The sequence below is a fragment of the Lucilia sericata genome, unplaced genomic scaffold (assembly GCF_015586225.1).
Source record: "Lucilia sericata isolate MDLA Ls3-8-SP2 unplaced genomic scaffold, ASM1558622v1 Contig000054F_arrow, whole genome shotgun sequence".
Classification (NCBI taxonomy): domain Eukaryota; kingdom Metazoa; phylum Arthropoda; class Insecta; order Diptera; family Calliphoridae; genus Lucilia; species Lucilia sericata.
In genome coordinates this window covers 770,104-785,292 of record NW_023994090.1, presented here as the reverse complement: position 1 = coordinate 785,292, position 15,189 = coordinate 770,104, and the positions used below count along the sequence as shown (strand labels likewise).

Sequence of the window (15,189 nt, the reverse complement as noted above, 5' to 3'; positions counted from 1 at the left end):
AAATGCGATAAAATTGTGTAAAAAAATTAAGAAATAGTTATGTGTTTGTGAAAAAAACGTCGTTCAACTCCTATTATCCCGGTATTTTCGCGAAAAAGTTTTGAAGTATTGTGAGAGAATTGAGTTCTCACAATTGTGTTGAATTTACACAGAACTCGTCTGTGAAGAGAAGGAAATGTTATTGTTGTAAAACAATGTCATAGTCCAACTTCTTATTATTCTTTGGTCCCTATCAAAGAAGTTCTAAAAGGTTATGTTCTAAAATTACCTTAAAATTCATGAAAATTTTAAAATTCTTTTGAATTTTTAACTTCAAAACTGTGAAATGTTATAAGTTGGCATCAAATGAAACAAAAATGCCACTTTTAGCGAATCCTTGTAATTTAGAGATTATTTTATCAGTTTTAGAATTTTTTCAAAGAAAAAATCCAATTTCCTAAAATCTTTATGCCTTCCATGTTTTGGTCTATTTGACCAACAAAAACCGATTTGAATTTAGTTGAAAATGTTAAAACTTACTATTTTTTAATGTAACTTAGGCCCTTTTGGGTTTCAGAAAAAACAAATTCTCAAGGGCGTAAGTTTCATATCTCCGTAAGTAAAACAAAAACCGCAATTTTTTTTGGTTTATTTATCATTTTAGACGGTTTTTTGCTTCTCCTGAAAAATTTGTTCAATGTGACTTAGGACTTTTTGGATTTCATATGACGATATAAAAAAATGTACCAACAAAAAAAACTATATTGTATTCAAAACAAATCACAAGTAATATGGAATTGAAAATTTATGTATATATGTATGAACACTACTCAGTATGGAATCATGGATAAACTATCTTTTATCATCACAATAACCAGAAATATTCCAGTGATATAAAGATTGAATAATTTTCGTGAGTGTATGATTTCGTCATAAAACAAAATCAAAGTCTATTCACAAAAAAAAAAAAATGAAGATGAAATAAAGAAATAAAGTCAGAGAAAGAAAAGAGTAATAAAAGTTAAAGATAGTATTCATGAGTATGGCCACAGAAATTTCCAAGATCTAAAATTCTCAAGTAAATACCACTTTAAGCAAATGAACATTATATTTACTGGTATGAACTCAAAACAATTCAAGATCAAAATTCTCAGATAAATATAATATTCATACAAAAATAAAAATAACAAAAATATCCAAAATCAATATATTCGTATTGATACCACCATGATAGTATTAAAAACTCGAAATAAATTGAAAATGGAAAAATAACATAAAATAAGAGTTGAAGAGAAAAGCAGAAACAGAAATGATAGTCAGAAAATAAAAATAAGTAAAAACCTCAACATCAAGTTTCACTCAGTATTAAACACAAATTTCACAGATTAAATAACCTGGTATGATGTGTGATGTTGAGGCAGTGATGCCAAGTGTAGGGATTTTTCCCTTTTTGTAGGGATTTTTTTCAAAAATTTCACGTGTAGGGAAAAAGGGAAAGATTTCTTACTATTGTCAAATTGTAGGGATTTTTCAATTTCATAGTTTTTAACAACTAAAAATATACTCTTTCATGTATTAAACTTTTAAATTAAAAATGAAATCAGTTTTAAGTGTATCGTTAGTAAAAATTCCGCTTGTAATTTCTACAATATATGTACCTACATATCGCTACAAGACTGGCATAATCCAAAATTCGGCTTTCTTGAACTAAGGTCTTCAAAACATGCGGCATACTAAAATCTTTCATATAGATTTATGAAATTTCAAATATGTCTATTATTTTCGATCTGAAATCGATTTTTTGTAAACGTAAAAACTAAAACCCACGTTTTTGTGAATATTAGACAACTAAAAATTTAATTTCAATTTAGATGAGAAACATATTAACCTCAACTATCTGAATCTGGATTTTTAAAACCCCTTGATTTGTTTAAAAGTTATTAAAAAATAGTTAAATGTCATTAAATATTCATATCCATTTTTCTTGAAACGACTTTTTGGATTATGCCAATCCTGTAGGGCGATATATTCTGACTCCTTATAGATAGAGTAGTCGGGGGCTTAATGCAGTAACTCAGGATTGAAAAAATGAATTTAATGTTCTGAAAATTTATAAAAGTAAACCGCAAAAAGTAAACGCAAAAGTAAACCTTATTTAAAATAATTATTTTATGAAAATTTTTTTGTTGGAGGCACATAAATCTTTCAATTGTTTTTTTTTAATCTTAACTGAAGAGTCAGGGTTGGAAGATTTGTATGATGTAAAATTGAAAGAAAAAATTAAAAAAAAATACATACATATATGTATATTATAAAACGGAGCTAATATTTTAGTTTTTGATGTTATTTTTGTATTTTTTGAAGATAAACTTTGAAAAAAATGGAAAAAAGTAGTGTAGGGAAAAATGTAGGGAAAATAAAAAGTGGGTGTAGGGAAAAAAGGGATTTTTTCTCATAAGCGTAGGGATTTCTGAAAAAAATCTCCTGGCATCACTGTGTTGAGGCCCTACGTTGGTTGTCATTAAATTTATGTAACGAATCCCACCCTAAGGCCCTGTCTTTATATGGATGTTAGCTATCCTCTGTCTCCAGTCATGCTCAGTCTTGGGAAGGTCCTTTTCCAATAAAAAAAAAACAGGTAAAGGATTGTCACACAAAAGTAAAAATTTCAGGATAGCATTATAAAGATGAAAATAGAAATAATTAAAAGCAAAAATAAAAAATAAAAAGAAGAAAGCTAATAGGGATATTGTGATGACATTTAGAACCAAAGATGTCATTCGGTCATTTACCGACCAACCCTCCTATGATATCATAGAATGTTTTCTATCGCTTATAAAGCCTATCCATTTCCATACCTTTCGTGATTGATATAATATTTAATGTTCCATTATAATAATTATCAATTTATTAAACAAAATTAATCATAATATTATAATATTCAAAGTAATATTATAATATTCAAAGTATGCATCATTAATATATCGATATTTACTAACAAATATTTTTGAGTGTATTATATTGTTATTTTTATATATTCATATATCATTTATATTGTCAAAAAAATTATTTCACAAAAAGTATAACAAAATTAAAATTTTCCATCATTTCGTCAATATTAAAGAAATATATTTTTGAAGTTGTGTTTTTGTTTTTGTTGACAAAAGGATTTCTTTTAAAAATTGCTAAGGTATGTTGATGAAATTTAAATTTTAAACATTTTGTCAACTGAAACAATTATAATTAAGTAGTAATTTGTAGTTTTATCAATGAATTATGAATAAAAATATTTTGTTAATCACATTTAACTATATTTCCATCGTCGACAAGCGCTTGATGACCAGGAACTTTAAAATTGAAATTTAAGTTATGTGTGTGTATTTGTATGTTATTTAGAAGAGTTTTAGATGGATTTAAAATGACATAATTTCATTAACAATTATTGGAAAAAATTGTAAAAAAATAACTATTGTAAATACAATTAAACATGAACAATATTAATCATAAAAGAAATAAAAAAAATATTGTTTTTTTTTATATAAAAAAAAATTAAATTAATAGATTATATACAAAACCAAAGACCAAAAGTAAATAATGAAAAGGAACTGGAGCATAATAATAATAATAATAATATAATAATAATAATAATAATAATAATAATAATAATAATAATAATAATAATAATAATAATAATAATAATAATAATAATAATAATAATAATAATAATAATAATAATAATAATAATAATAATAATAATAATAATAATAATAATAATAATAATAATAATTAATAATAATTGCCGGTGCTTTAGCATATAATGGTTAAAAAAAATAATCTTCAATTAAAAACTGTTTTGTGGTTTGCTGGGTATTTTGTTACGAAATATATTTTATATTTTGCTAATTGATTACTTGATTACTTGATTACTGGATTACTTGAAATTGCTGCTAAATTTGTCCGCTGGTTATTGTAAGATATTGAGCACAATTTATAAAAGATTTGAGATTTTTCTATGATGTGCAAATCCGGCCAACAATAGATATTGTATTGTCTTAAAGCTGAGAGATGTGCGATCCATAAAAGCTGTGGGCATTTGTTATATCCACAGCAAATTCTAGGATAACCTGAGCAAAAGCCTTGAACATCCAATAAAATTTTGCAAAATCAAAAAAAAAATTTGATCACAATTTAAAATAAAATAATTCAAAAAAAGTATTTGTTTATATCGAAAAAATTTCGTATGAACTTTTTAAAAAAAATTTGTAGAATCCAAAATTTCCCAAGAAAATTTTGACATAATAATAAATGCTATAGTGAAAATGTTGAATAAGTATTCGAAAGATTTCCCAAAAGCTTTTAATAAGCAAGTTTCATCCAAAATAATAAATCGTACTCACAAGATCTTAATTAGGAATAAAACAAAAATGTTTAAAGTGTTGAGAAAAATATAAAAAAATCAAAATTAGACCAATATGTTAGGAAATATTTGGCATCAGCTAATTATTTTTTGCCGTTAGTTAAAAATTGACATTATTTAAAAAAATATGATCTGAATTGAACAAGATGTTAATGACATTAATTAAGAATAAAACAAAAATGGTTAAAGTGTTGAGACAGTATAGAAAATCGATATTAGACCAATCTGTTGGGAAATATTTGCCATCAATTAGTTTTAACATAACTTGCCCGTTTAATTACAAATGGCTTATTTTTGCTTAAAAAATAAAAAAAACTCAAAAATACTTCCAAAATTTTAATTGGTCACAAAAGGGTTAAAAACGCGAAAATTTATATAAACATATCACAAATACAAATACAAAATAAATTTTCAATGTAAAAAAAATATTTGTATAGTTTTGGACGATTCTAAAGAAGTACATACTAAATCAAAAACTTCATAAATTCGTCTATTGCACTTTGGTTCCCTACGCCCACTAAAATGGAAGTATTCCAACTGAAATTAGTTTTCATTTCATTAAAATTTACATAGTTAATAGAGAAAATAAAATAAGATCAACCTGTTTGAGCTTATCGGATCCTGTCCAGTTTTAAAGGGTTTAATTTGGGGTCAAAAATTTCAACATTTTTAGTTAGTTTAACAATGTAGTACTGTTTACTAATAACAATCAATTCAAATTTTCCATAAGGAGACAGCCAAATATCCACAACGAGAAAACTGGTAAGCTTGGGCATGCCAACCTTATATTTTTTTATCTTGTGTGTAAATGCCAATTAATCTGGATTTTCTGTTGAGATACTTTCCCTATAAGTATATTACATAAAATATATTTGAATGTGTTTTTAGAAAAAATTTATGGTTTATTATCAAAAACATAAAACTAAAAAAATCAATAATAAAATGAAATATTTTGAAATCTAATAGGTATTTTTCAACATCAAGTTCAAAAGAATTTTCGTAAGTATTAAAATCAAACCTAGTTTCCTGGTCATCCATAGACAAACCGAAGCATTTCAGTACGGTTAATCAAAAATTGTACTAAAATAAAATTACAATTGTGGTAGTTTGCTGAAAAATGCTGGTGAGATATGAATATACACTCAAAATACACACTTTGACGAACACTTCCACATTTAAGCTTTCATGCGAGTTCGTGCCCAAACTCAACTTTTGGTTCATGGAACTTATAGGTTATGTTGAGACAACAAAATTGCACAATCACAATATTAAGAATTACGACAAGGATTCAACAAAAAAATTCAAAAATATACCAGAAAACTGCTTACCTTGGACTATATTTTCCATTTTTGAAATACATACTTCATGTTTTTAAAATTTGTTCGTTATACAATTATTACACTGTTTTGATACTTATTTAAGAACTCGTGTTTAAAGTTTCAACTTTGAAAGCCTAGCAGACCGGTAGTGTTGCCAATTGTTTTTTTTTTTTTTTTTTGTAATATTTTTTCGAATTGCTTGAAGAGTTGTTAGTAAGAAAATAAATTTACTTTTAACAATTATTAAAATATTTTTCTAATTTTTCTAAAAAAAAGTCGATTTGGAACCAACGTGTGTAAGAAAATTACATTTTGAGTACTTTGACCATTTCTTTTTTGTTAGAATACAACTTTGAGATAAGTATATAGAGTAACAACATGTCACGATTTTCTGCCTGATCATCCAAAGTACGTAAGCCTCTTATAACTTCATCATAAACATTTCGTTTTCGGCTATATATATTCTCACCTGAAACGAGAACGGCCCCAACTAACCAAAAATTCAAAATCGATTTTATTGGTTATTCTAATGTATTGCATCAAAACAAATGTCCACAAACAAATTAGACTCCTCCGACCATAATTATCGATTTTATTGACAGAAAACAAAAACATTTAAATATTAAAGGTAAAAAGTCCAATTTATCCATTTTTATATACGCCATTGTCAACTATCATAATGAAAGATTGGTTTGACTACTAAACAATTTGTTTATCTACTACAAATTAATCGCGTTGATAGAAACAAACTTTTCAATTTAAATAGTTTTTTGCTTCTCCTGTAAAATTTTAAAAATGTTAGATAGGGTCGTTTGCGTTTTAGGTGACGATATATCCTCTTATTCTACCCCTGTTAAAATTCTAGTTTCGAATTCATTCATCGCCTTCGCATTTCTAATCATAGCTGACCAATATCTATACATATATTCGCACTAAATTTCTCCTAAACAATTGTCAGTCTATTAGCTGGGATTGTGACCTGAATATTTCAAAGAAATTAAATATTCGTGTAAGAGCTGATTTTAATTGAGACCGCCATTAATGTTTTCATTATGACTTCAATTATTATCTTCTGATCCGGTGCGAAGTGAACAAGATTATTAATGGCACAGATAGTTATGTACGATGTAAGTGTTAAGGTTCTATTGGAACAACTTAGTGCGAAAAAGCCGAAAATTATCTTCAAATAAATTGTTATTTATCCGAAGATTATACTTTAAAACTTAAGTTTATGATATAAAATGTATTTTAGATAATGGAATATAAATATTGAACCTTACCTGACTTATATCATCATCAATGATACTTCTGTATGAAGCTTCCGCTAAAGCAAATACATGTGGTTCATGGGAACCAAATTTTTGTCCGTGATATTTGAGAACATAATTCTAAAAATTAAATATGATTAAATCAATATATATATTTATAAATAATAAAACATAATTTCCTACCTTGCTAAAAATCTGCAATGGTTTATAAGGATTTACAGCCACAAGTATTGATCCAGTATAAGTCTAATAATTTTTTAAGAAATCCATATAAAAAGTTAATGCTACTAAGATAATTAATTGGCTTTCATTATAAGCGACATATTTTATTTTTGACATTTCTCGATACATCCAGTATATTTGGGTTATAAATCGACTAGTGCGTTTTTTTTAACCCTTTCCGTGGTTTTGTCGAATATATTCGACATTACAATAGACTCTGTTTTTAAGCATTTTTTGGGTATAATATTTATCTTTAGTTTTAATTTTTTTCTTTTAGATGAAAATGAAGACTGTAGGGGTACATCCCTTTTTATAACTGTAAATTTTAATTTCATATTCATTGATTTTAAAATAATAGATTGTCAATTATTATATTCAAGAATTTTCATAAAAATATAATTTACGCATTTGAAAACATTAAATTTAAAATAAAAAACACAAATTTATTTATTTAAATATAACGACTACAATTGGCGATCCTGCAAGTTAATATTATAAATAAATCAAAAATAAAGAAAAACAAACCTAATTATTTGGGAATTGGCTCAGAGATTTAATCTTATCAAGATCTTAGATTTCCAAATATCAAGATCATCAAAAAATATTATTTATCAAGATTATCAAACAAGATCATCAATCAAGATCATATGTTAAGATCATCAATCAATTTCACCGTTCAATTTCCTAAAAACAGACAATCATTAAGCACGAAACCTGAATTAGAGTCAAGATCCCTAAATAAAATATCCCGCTTCAACCTACTATAAATATCGGTCAATTTACCTGAACTTTTAAAAAAAACAGAAATAAGTATATTATATTATATTTATTTAAGTTACCTTTAGTATATACATCCAAATACATACACGTTGTTAAATCAAATCAATATACTACATTCGTTGTTGTTACTTGTTTGTTTATTGTTTGTTAATCGTTGTTAATTGTAAACTTTCCCTTCGGAAACCATGTTTGTACACTCTCCCAATTCAACACGTCCAAATTGTACGTCACAACCCAATTTAACAGATAATTCTGACAACATCAATACTGAAACTGGAACATTGACTGAATTAGATAATCGTTCAACTCCTACTTGTCCTCAGTCTAATATTGAAATTTGTTCTACCACTATTAAACTTCCCCAATTTTGGACAAATTGTCCGGAAGCGTGGTTTATCCATGCTGAAATGCAATTTGCAAATAGGAAAGTAACACAGGACATTACTAAATATGAGTATGTTGTTACTGCTTTACCTCAAGATGTAATAGTAACTGTACTTGACATTATACAGAAACCTCCTTCAAGTAATCGTTACGATCATTTAAAGAAAATCCTTATTGAAAGGCATTCTATGAGTGAAAATACAAAATTAGATAAAATATTGTCTGATTCTGAGATGGGAGATCAAAAACCATCTGAATTTTATAGGTCATTAGCTTTACTTGGGAATTCAAATTTTAGTCCCGACGTGTTAAGAAAAATATGGTTAAGAAAATTACCAAATAACATAAATGTTGTCTTGACTGGTTCCAATTTAACAGATATCAACGAATTAACACGCTTAGCTGATAACATATGGGAAATGCTACAGGGTAATAAGATAGCAAGTATTAGAGACACTACTCCAATACATTCTGCAAATTCGTATAGTCTAGAAAAGGTTGTTGAAAATCTAGTACAAGCTACTACCAATATTTGTAATAGCTTCAATAATCTTTCATTAGACGTAGCTTCAATAAAAAATCAGTTAGATGGACAACAGTACAGGCCCTTAAATAGGCGATTAAGTAGGAGCAGATCTCGTCCTAGATCTACGAATAGAGACTGGATTTGTAGATTCCATTACAGATACGGTAGTGAAGCAAGAAGGTGTGAACAACCTTGCTCTTATTATAGACAAAAAGAAGATTCAAAAAACTAACTGGACCCACTATCGAGGCGACAGATAATGGGAGTTTGAACTTGTCAACACGTCGCCTTTTTCTTAATGATAAGAATAATAAAATAAAATTTTTAATTGACAGTGGGGCAGATATATCTGTCCTTCCATCTTCAAAATTTAAAAGTCATAAGACTACTTCTGACATTGTTCTGACGGCAGCAAACGGTTCAAATATATCAACATTTGGTAAGAAAATGTTGAATGTAGATTTAGGATTACGACGCGAGTTTCCCTTTGTTTTTATTATTGCTAACATTGAAAAGCCTATAATCGGAGCGGACTTTTTACACAAATACGGACTTTTAATTGACATAAAAAATAAAACGTTAATTGATCCCTTAACTAAATTATCTATTAATACAGTGTCACGCTACTGTAAAATTTCTTTACCAAAAGTTTTCGCCGTTGATAATCAATACACTAGTCTACTTAAACAGTACCCTTCATTAATATCTAAACCTGATTACACAAAACCAGTTAAACATTCAACGGTACATAGATTAGCAACCAACGGTCCGTTACCATTCACCAAACCTAGACCCTTAGATCCGATTAAATATAAAGTTGCTAAAAGTGAATTTGATTTTCTTGTAAAATCTGGCATTTGCAGACCTTCAAATTCATGTGCAGCATCTGCACTGCATTTAGTTCCGAAAAAGGACCCGAATGATTGGCGACCATGTGGTGATTTCCGACGACTCAATTGTATCACAGTGCCTGATAGATATCCACTTCCACACATACACGACCTCAACATAAACATGACAAATAAGAAAATTTTTTCAAAACTTGATTTAGTAAGAGCTTACCATCAGATTCCTATGGCAGAAGAAGACATTTTTAAAACAGCAATCACCACACCATTCGGACTATTTGAATTTGTACGAATGCCTTTTGGTTTAAGGAACTCGGCACAAACTTTCCAGAGGTTTATTAATGAAGTCTTTAACGGACTTGACTTTGTTTTTGTTTACATTGACGATGTACTGATTGCTAGTGAAAACGAGGAAGAGCATATAGGTCATTTAAAATTAGTTTTCGAACGCTTAGACGAATATGGATTAAGCATTAAACCAGGAAAATGCACTTTTGGAGTTCCCAGTATAGATTTTCTTAGCCACAATATATCAAGTGATGGAATTAAACCATCAGAGGAGAAAATATCGGCAATACTCAATTTTGAACGACCAAAGACTGTGAAACAAATTCAGAAGTTTATAGGAATGGTAAACTATTACCATAGATACATCCCAAAGTTAGCAGAATTATCAAGTCCAATTCACTTAATGATAACACAGGCACTGAAAACTAAAAAGAAAACTGTTGAATGGAATAATGAAAGTTTAAAGGCCTTTGAAACTATTAAAGATCAATTCGCTTCAAGTATCTTATTAAATCATTTTAATAACAAAGCTAAATTGACTTTAACTGTTGATGCTTCTAATATTGCAGTTGGTGGAGTTTTACAACAAATACATAATGGAATTCCCAAACCATTAGCATTCTTTTCGAAGAAATTATCCCCATCTGAATCCAAATATAGCACTTTCGATCGAGAGCTTTTAGCAATCTATCTAAATATTAAACATTTTAGACATATGTTAGAAGGAAGGACATTTACAGTTTACACTGACCACAAGCCTTTAGTTTTCGCTTTAAATTCAAAAACAGAAAGAAGTCCACGACAATCAAGACATCTAGAATATATCTCTCAATTTACCAATGATATTAAACATATAAATGGGGACTCAAACGTTGTAGCAGATACACTATCTAGAGCATTCGAGTTAGACGCCTTTCAACAGTCAGATATAAATCTGAAAGTTTTATACGATGAGCAACAGAAGGATGTAGAACTCAAAGACATTTTGAAAGACAAGAACAGACACCTTAATTTGAAACAAGTGAATGTTCCACTATTTAATGTTTGTTTATGGTGCGAAACTTGTCAAGAGACAACAAGACCTTTTGTTCCGAATACTTTACGCAAAATAATTTTTGAAAAGTTACACTCAATTTCTCATCCAGGTATTAGAGCTACTCGTCGTCTAATTTCTCATCGTTATTTTTGGCCAAACATGAATAAGGATATAAATTTGTGGTCTAAGCAATGTGTAAATTGCCAGAAGTCAAAAGTAAATAGATACACCAAATCACCTGTAATGAAAATAGATATTCCTAGAGGTAGATTTGAGCACATTCACCTTGACATAGTCGGTCCACTTCCTCCATCTCGTAACCATAGATACATTTTAACAATCATTGATCGTTTTACGCGGTGGCCAGAGGCATATCCACTCAAGGATATTACAGCGTTGACAATAGCCCAGACATTTTTCAGGAATTATATAAGTCGTTTTGGAATACCTCTTAAGATAACTAGTGATCAGGGTACCCAATTTACATCGAAAATTTTTACGGAACTAACAAAATTATTAGGTAGTCATAAAATTATAACCACTCCTTATCACCCACAAGCAAACGGTATAGTAGAAAGATTCCATCGATAGTTAAAGGCAACAATTATGGCTAATGAAAACTCTGAAAATTGGTATGATATTCTTCCGGTGGCTTTACTCGGTCTCAGATCAGTATTCAAAGAAGATTTGAAAGGAACTTCTGCTGAAATGGTGTATGGTCAAAACATTAGATTACCTGGAGAAGTAGTAGTTTCAAACATGGAAGAAACTTCTTATGATTTTTTAAATAAATTAAAAGAATATTTTAAAAATGTTCGTTCTGATTTATCACATCACAAAAGTAGTAATAATGATATATATGTACCTAAAGATCTTTCTACTTGCAAATACGTATTTGTACATGTTGATCAAAAGAGGTCCTTGCAAACACCATTTGAAGGACCGTACAAAGTAATTGAAAAAGATAAAAAAAGTTTCAAGTTAGATGTGGATGGTAAAATAAAAACGATTTCTATAGACAAACTAAAACCTGCATACATAGAAAACACTAACATCAATAATACTATACAAAAACCCAAAAAAAGTGTTACATTTAATTTATTAAACGTTAATCTTTCCGGAGGGGGAGTATTGTAGGGGTACATCCCTTTTTATAACTGTAAATTTTAATTTCATATTCATTGATTTTAAAATAATAGATTGTCAATTATTATATTCAAGAATTTTCATAAAAATATAATTTACGCATTTGAAAACATTAAATTTAAAATAAAAAACACAAATTTATTTATTTAAATATAACGACTACAAAGACTTTATTATATTTATAGTTGAGATTTTGAAAGATCCTCCGTATTTTAAAAGTATTTAAAAATCTGATTTTAAGAAATTGTCACTTATGACTACTTTTTAAAAAGTGCTTTTTAACAACGCTTAAAAAACAGCTTCATTTAATGGCCAAAAAAATTGTATTTTAGGAGATCGGACTATGCAGATTTAAATTGTATTGTATTGAAAGAAGTTTAAGAAGACATTTTACAAAAAAAATTCATAAAAAATATTGGTGGTGAAATGTTTACGCTCTCTGAACTACAAGAGTTTTCATTTATAGCAGGGACTGTAAATAACAGTTATTCTGAAATTTTTAACCAAAAAAATCTCTATATTGGGGTCAGCGTAGACCTATACTATTATATACCAATATACTCGTATTGAAGTGTTTTTTCAGAATATATGGTGATTTGAAAAAAACGATCTTAGCTCCACAAATAACAGTTATTTTTTAACGGAAAAATAAAAGTCTGATTGAAACAGTTAAAAAATGAGTTTTATTTTTCCGTCATAAAATAAAAATTATTTGAGGAGTTTTATTTTTTCCATCAAAAAATAAAACTCATTTGGGGACTATTATTTTTTCCGTCAAATAATTAAACAATTTTTCTTTATTTTTTTCAGTATCTTATTTTATTGAATATATCTGATATAATATGTTTGGTTATTTATTTGTTTAATTTAACAAACATAATTTTTTCCAAATTTTCTGCGGAAAGATTTGAACGCAGGTCACTTAATACCAATTTAAGAGCAGAGAACGCTCTTTCCACGCTAACCTGTGTTGCAGGAACACACTGTACAGTTTTTTCCAATTTGTATAAGTAGGGGTAATGTATTTTTTTGCTTCCCAGAACTCAAAAAGGGACTTATCAATCGACAAGGGCCGTGGAGAAAAATTATCGATTTCATAGAAAGCTTTTTTCATCATCATTATCATTTTCTTCGTTTTCTTGCTCCCTATCTGATCAGTGGCAAGCTTTAGGTGTCAATTCACATAAAAGAGTTTTATTTTCTGACGGAAAAAATAAAACTCCTCAAATAAGTATTATTTTCTGACGGAAAAAATTAAACTCCTCAAATAATTTTTATTATATGACGGAAAAATAAAACTCTTTTTTAAAAGTTTCATTTGAATTTTTATTTTTAGGTTGAAAAATAACTTTTTCAGATGGATTTTTATTTTTAAAGTCACAAAATAACTGTTATAAATTAACTTTTTTGATATAACTTATAACTGTTACGGTCCCTGATTTATAGTCATCACTGTTATAGTCACATTAGTTATATTGTAAATTTTATTAGATTTAAATGTCTCTATCAATTTCATATAAAAAGATTACTTTATAGTCCATTTTTGATATAAGCACTTTTCACATATGTGCCATCTACCCGTGGCAATTAAAAGTCATGTTATATGAAAAAACTTCACGATATTGTCACACGAAATTTTTTTCTAAAAAATTAGTTTTCAAAGTCGCAAACCACTGGCCAGCGTTGCCAATGACCAAACATTAATCCTACCAAATTTTTGTCAAAAATCTACCAAAATCGTTTGAAACCTACCAATTTTTTGAAATCATATATTTTTTTTTTTTTTTTTTTTTTGAGAAAAGTATTTCTTTTTTATTAAACTATTTCGTCCCCTAAAATAAAACACAATACAACACCATTATTTTATTTTTTGAGTTCCTTTTTTATTGCTCGTTAGATACGCCCTTCAAGATATGAATTTTGTAAAACAGGGATGTTGCAAATGCAACTTTAGCGAAAGCGAATAATAAATTTTATTTTTTGCAAAAGCAAATGCAATTGTTATAATTCAAATTAATTTGAAAAGAAAATTTGTCATATTACATATTTTGATGAAAAATCGAGGTGTAAGAAAATTTTTCTTCATAATACTATATTAACACAAATACAGCCAAGGACTTTTAATTTTTATTCGCTAAAAGTGTTGATATTTAAAAAGAAATTTAGACTTAAGTATCGTCGCACAGTGGTATAGGAAAAAAAAAAGAGGGAAATAATTCGGTAACTTCTAAACGGTTAATCCGATTTTAATGAAATTTGGTATGCACAAAAAGGAGGTGTTGTCGAGTTTAGGTTTTGAATTTGGACCTTATAGGCCAACCAGGGGCCCGGCGGGGGGTCCTCAAATTAGGACGCCTCGGTTATGTTAAATTTTTAAAACGATCCAATTTCTTCATTTGAGTTCCGATTTAAAAAAAAAATCGTATATAGAATCTCCTCATCGCACTATAAAAAATGTCGTCGTAGCAGTAAATTATCTCTTATAGTTTAGGAGATATTCGCATTTGAAAATTAAAATTTTAAAATTTTTACCGTCCTTACTTTAGTTTTTTTGATAATAGCGGGTCAAAATATTCCCGATTTTCGCCATTTTTTTTATTCGCTTAACAACAAGTTTATATATCAAGCAGTGAAAGAATTATGTAAAAATTATGACTGAGTCCAAAGTTATAGGCATTTTAATTTAAAAAATTAAAAAAAGGCGATTTTTTGTAATTTTTTTGGGAAAAAAGTATCTTTTTTCCCAATTTTTTGCAATTTGAAAAATTTGTATCTTCGCAAAAACTGAATAAAAAACATTTTTTAATTTTTTTTTTAAAAAGTATTCCGCGATTTTTTTTTTTTTTTTGATATATAACATGCCTACCTAATGTTTTTTAAGTGACAAATTAATTAGGGAAAACTCAACATATTTTAGAAAATTTACCTAGCACTATTATTTTCATCCACTCAGTCATGATTTTTACATAATTCTTT

At 28.0% G+C, this 15,189-nt stretch overlaps 1 protein-coding gene across 1 annotated transcript in view; it reads right to left on the bottom strand.

Annotated features, from left to right (window-relative positions):
• Positions 1-15,189, bottom strand: part of LOC119616053 (unconventional myosin-VIIa-like) — a gene marked incomplete at its 3' end in the record, with an annotated part of 359,052 nt that overhangs the window by 235,258 nt on the left and 108,605 nt on the right. The window contains exons 4-5 of the mRNA XM_037972200.1: positions 7,167-7,229; positions 6,996-7,103 (exon numbers count right to left, since the gene is read on the bottom strand). Of these exons, the coding sequence (XP_037828128.1) occupies positions 6,996-7,103; positions 7,167-7,229 (171 nt within the window). The remainder of the gene's footprint in view (positions 1-6,995; positions 7,104-7,166; positions 7,230-15,189) is intronic.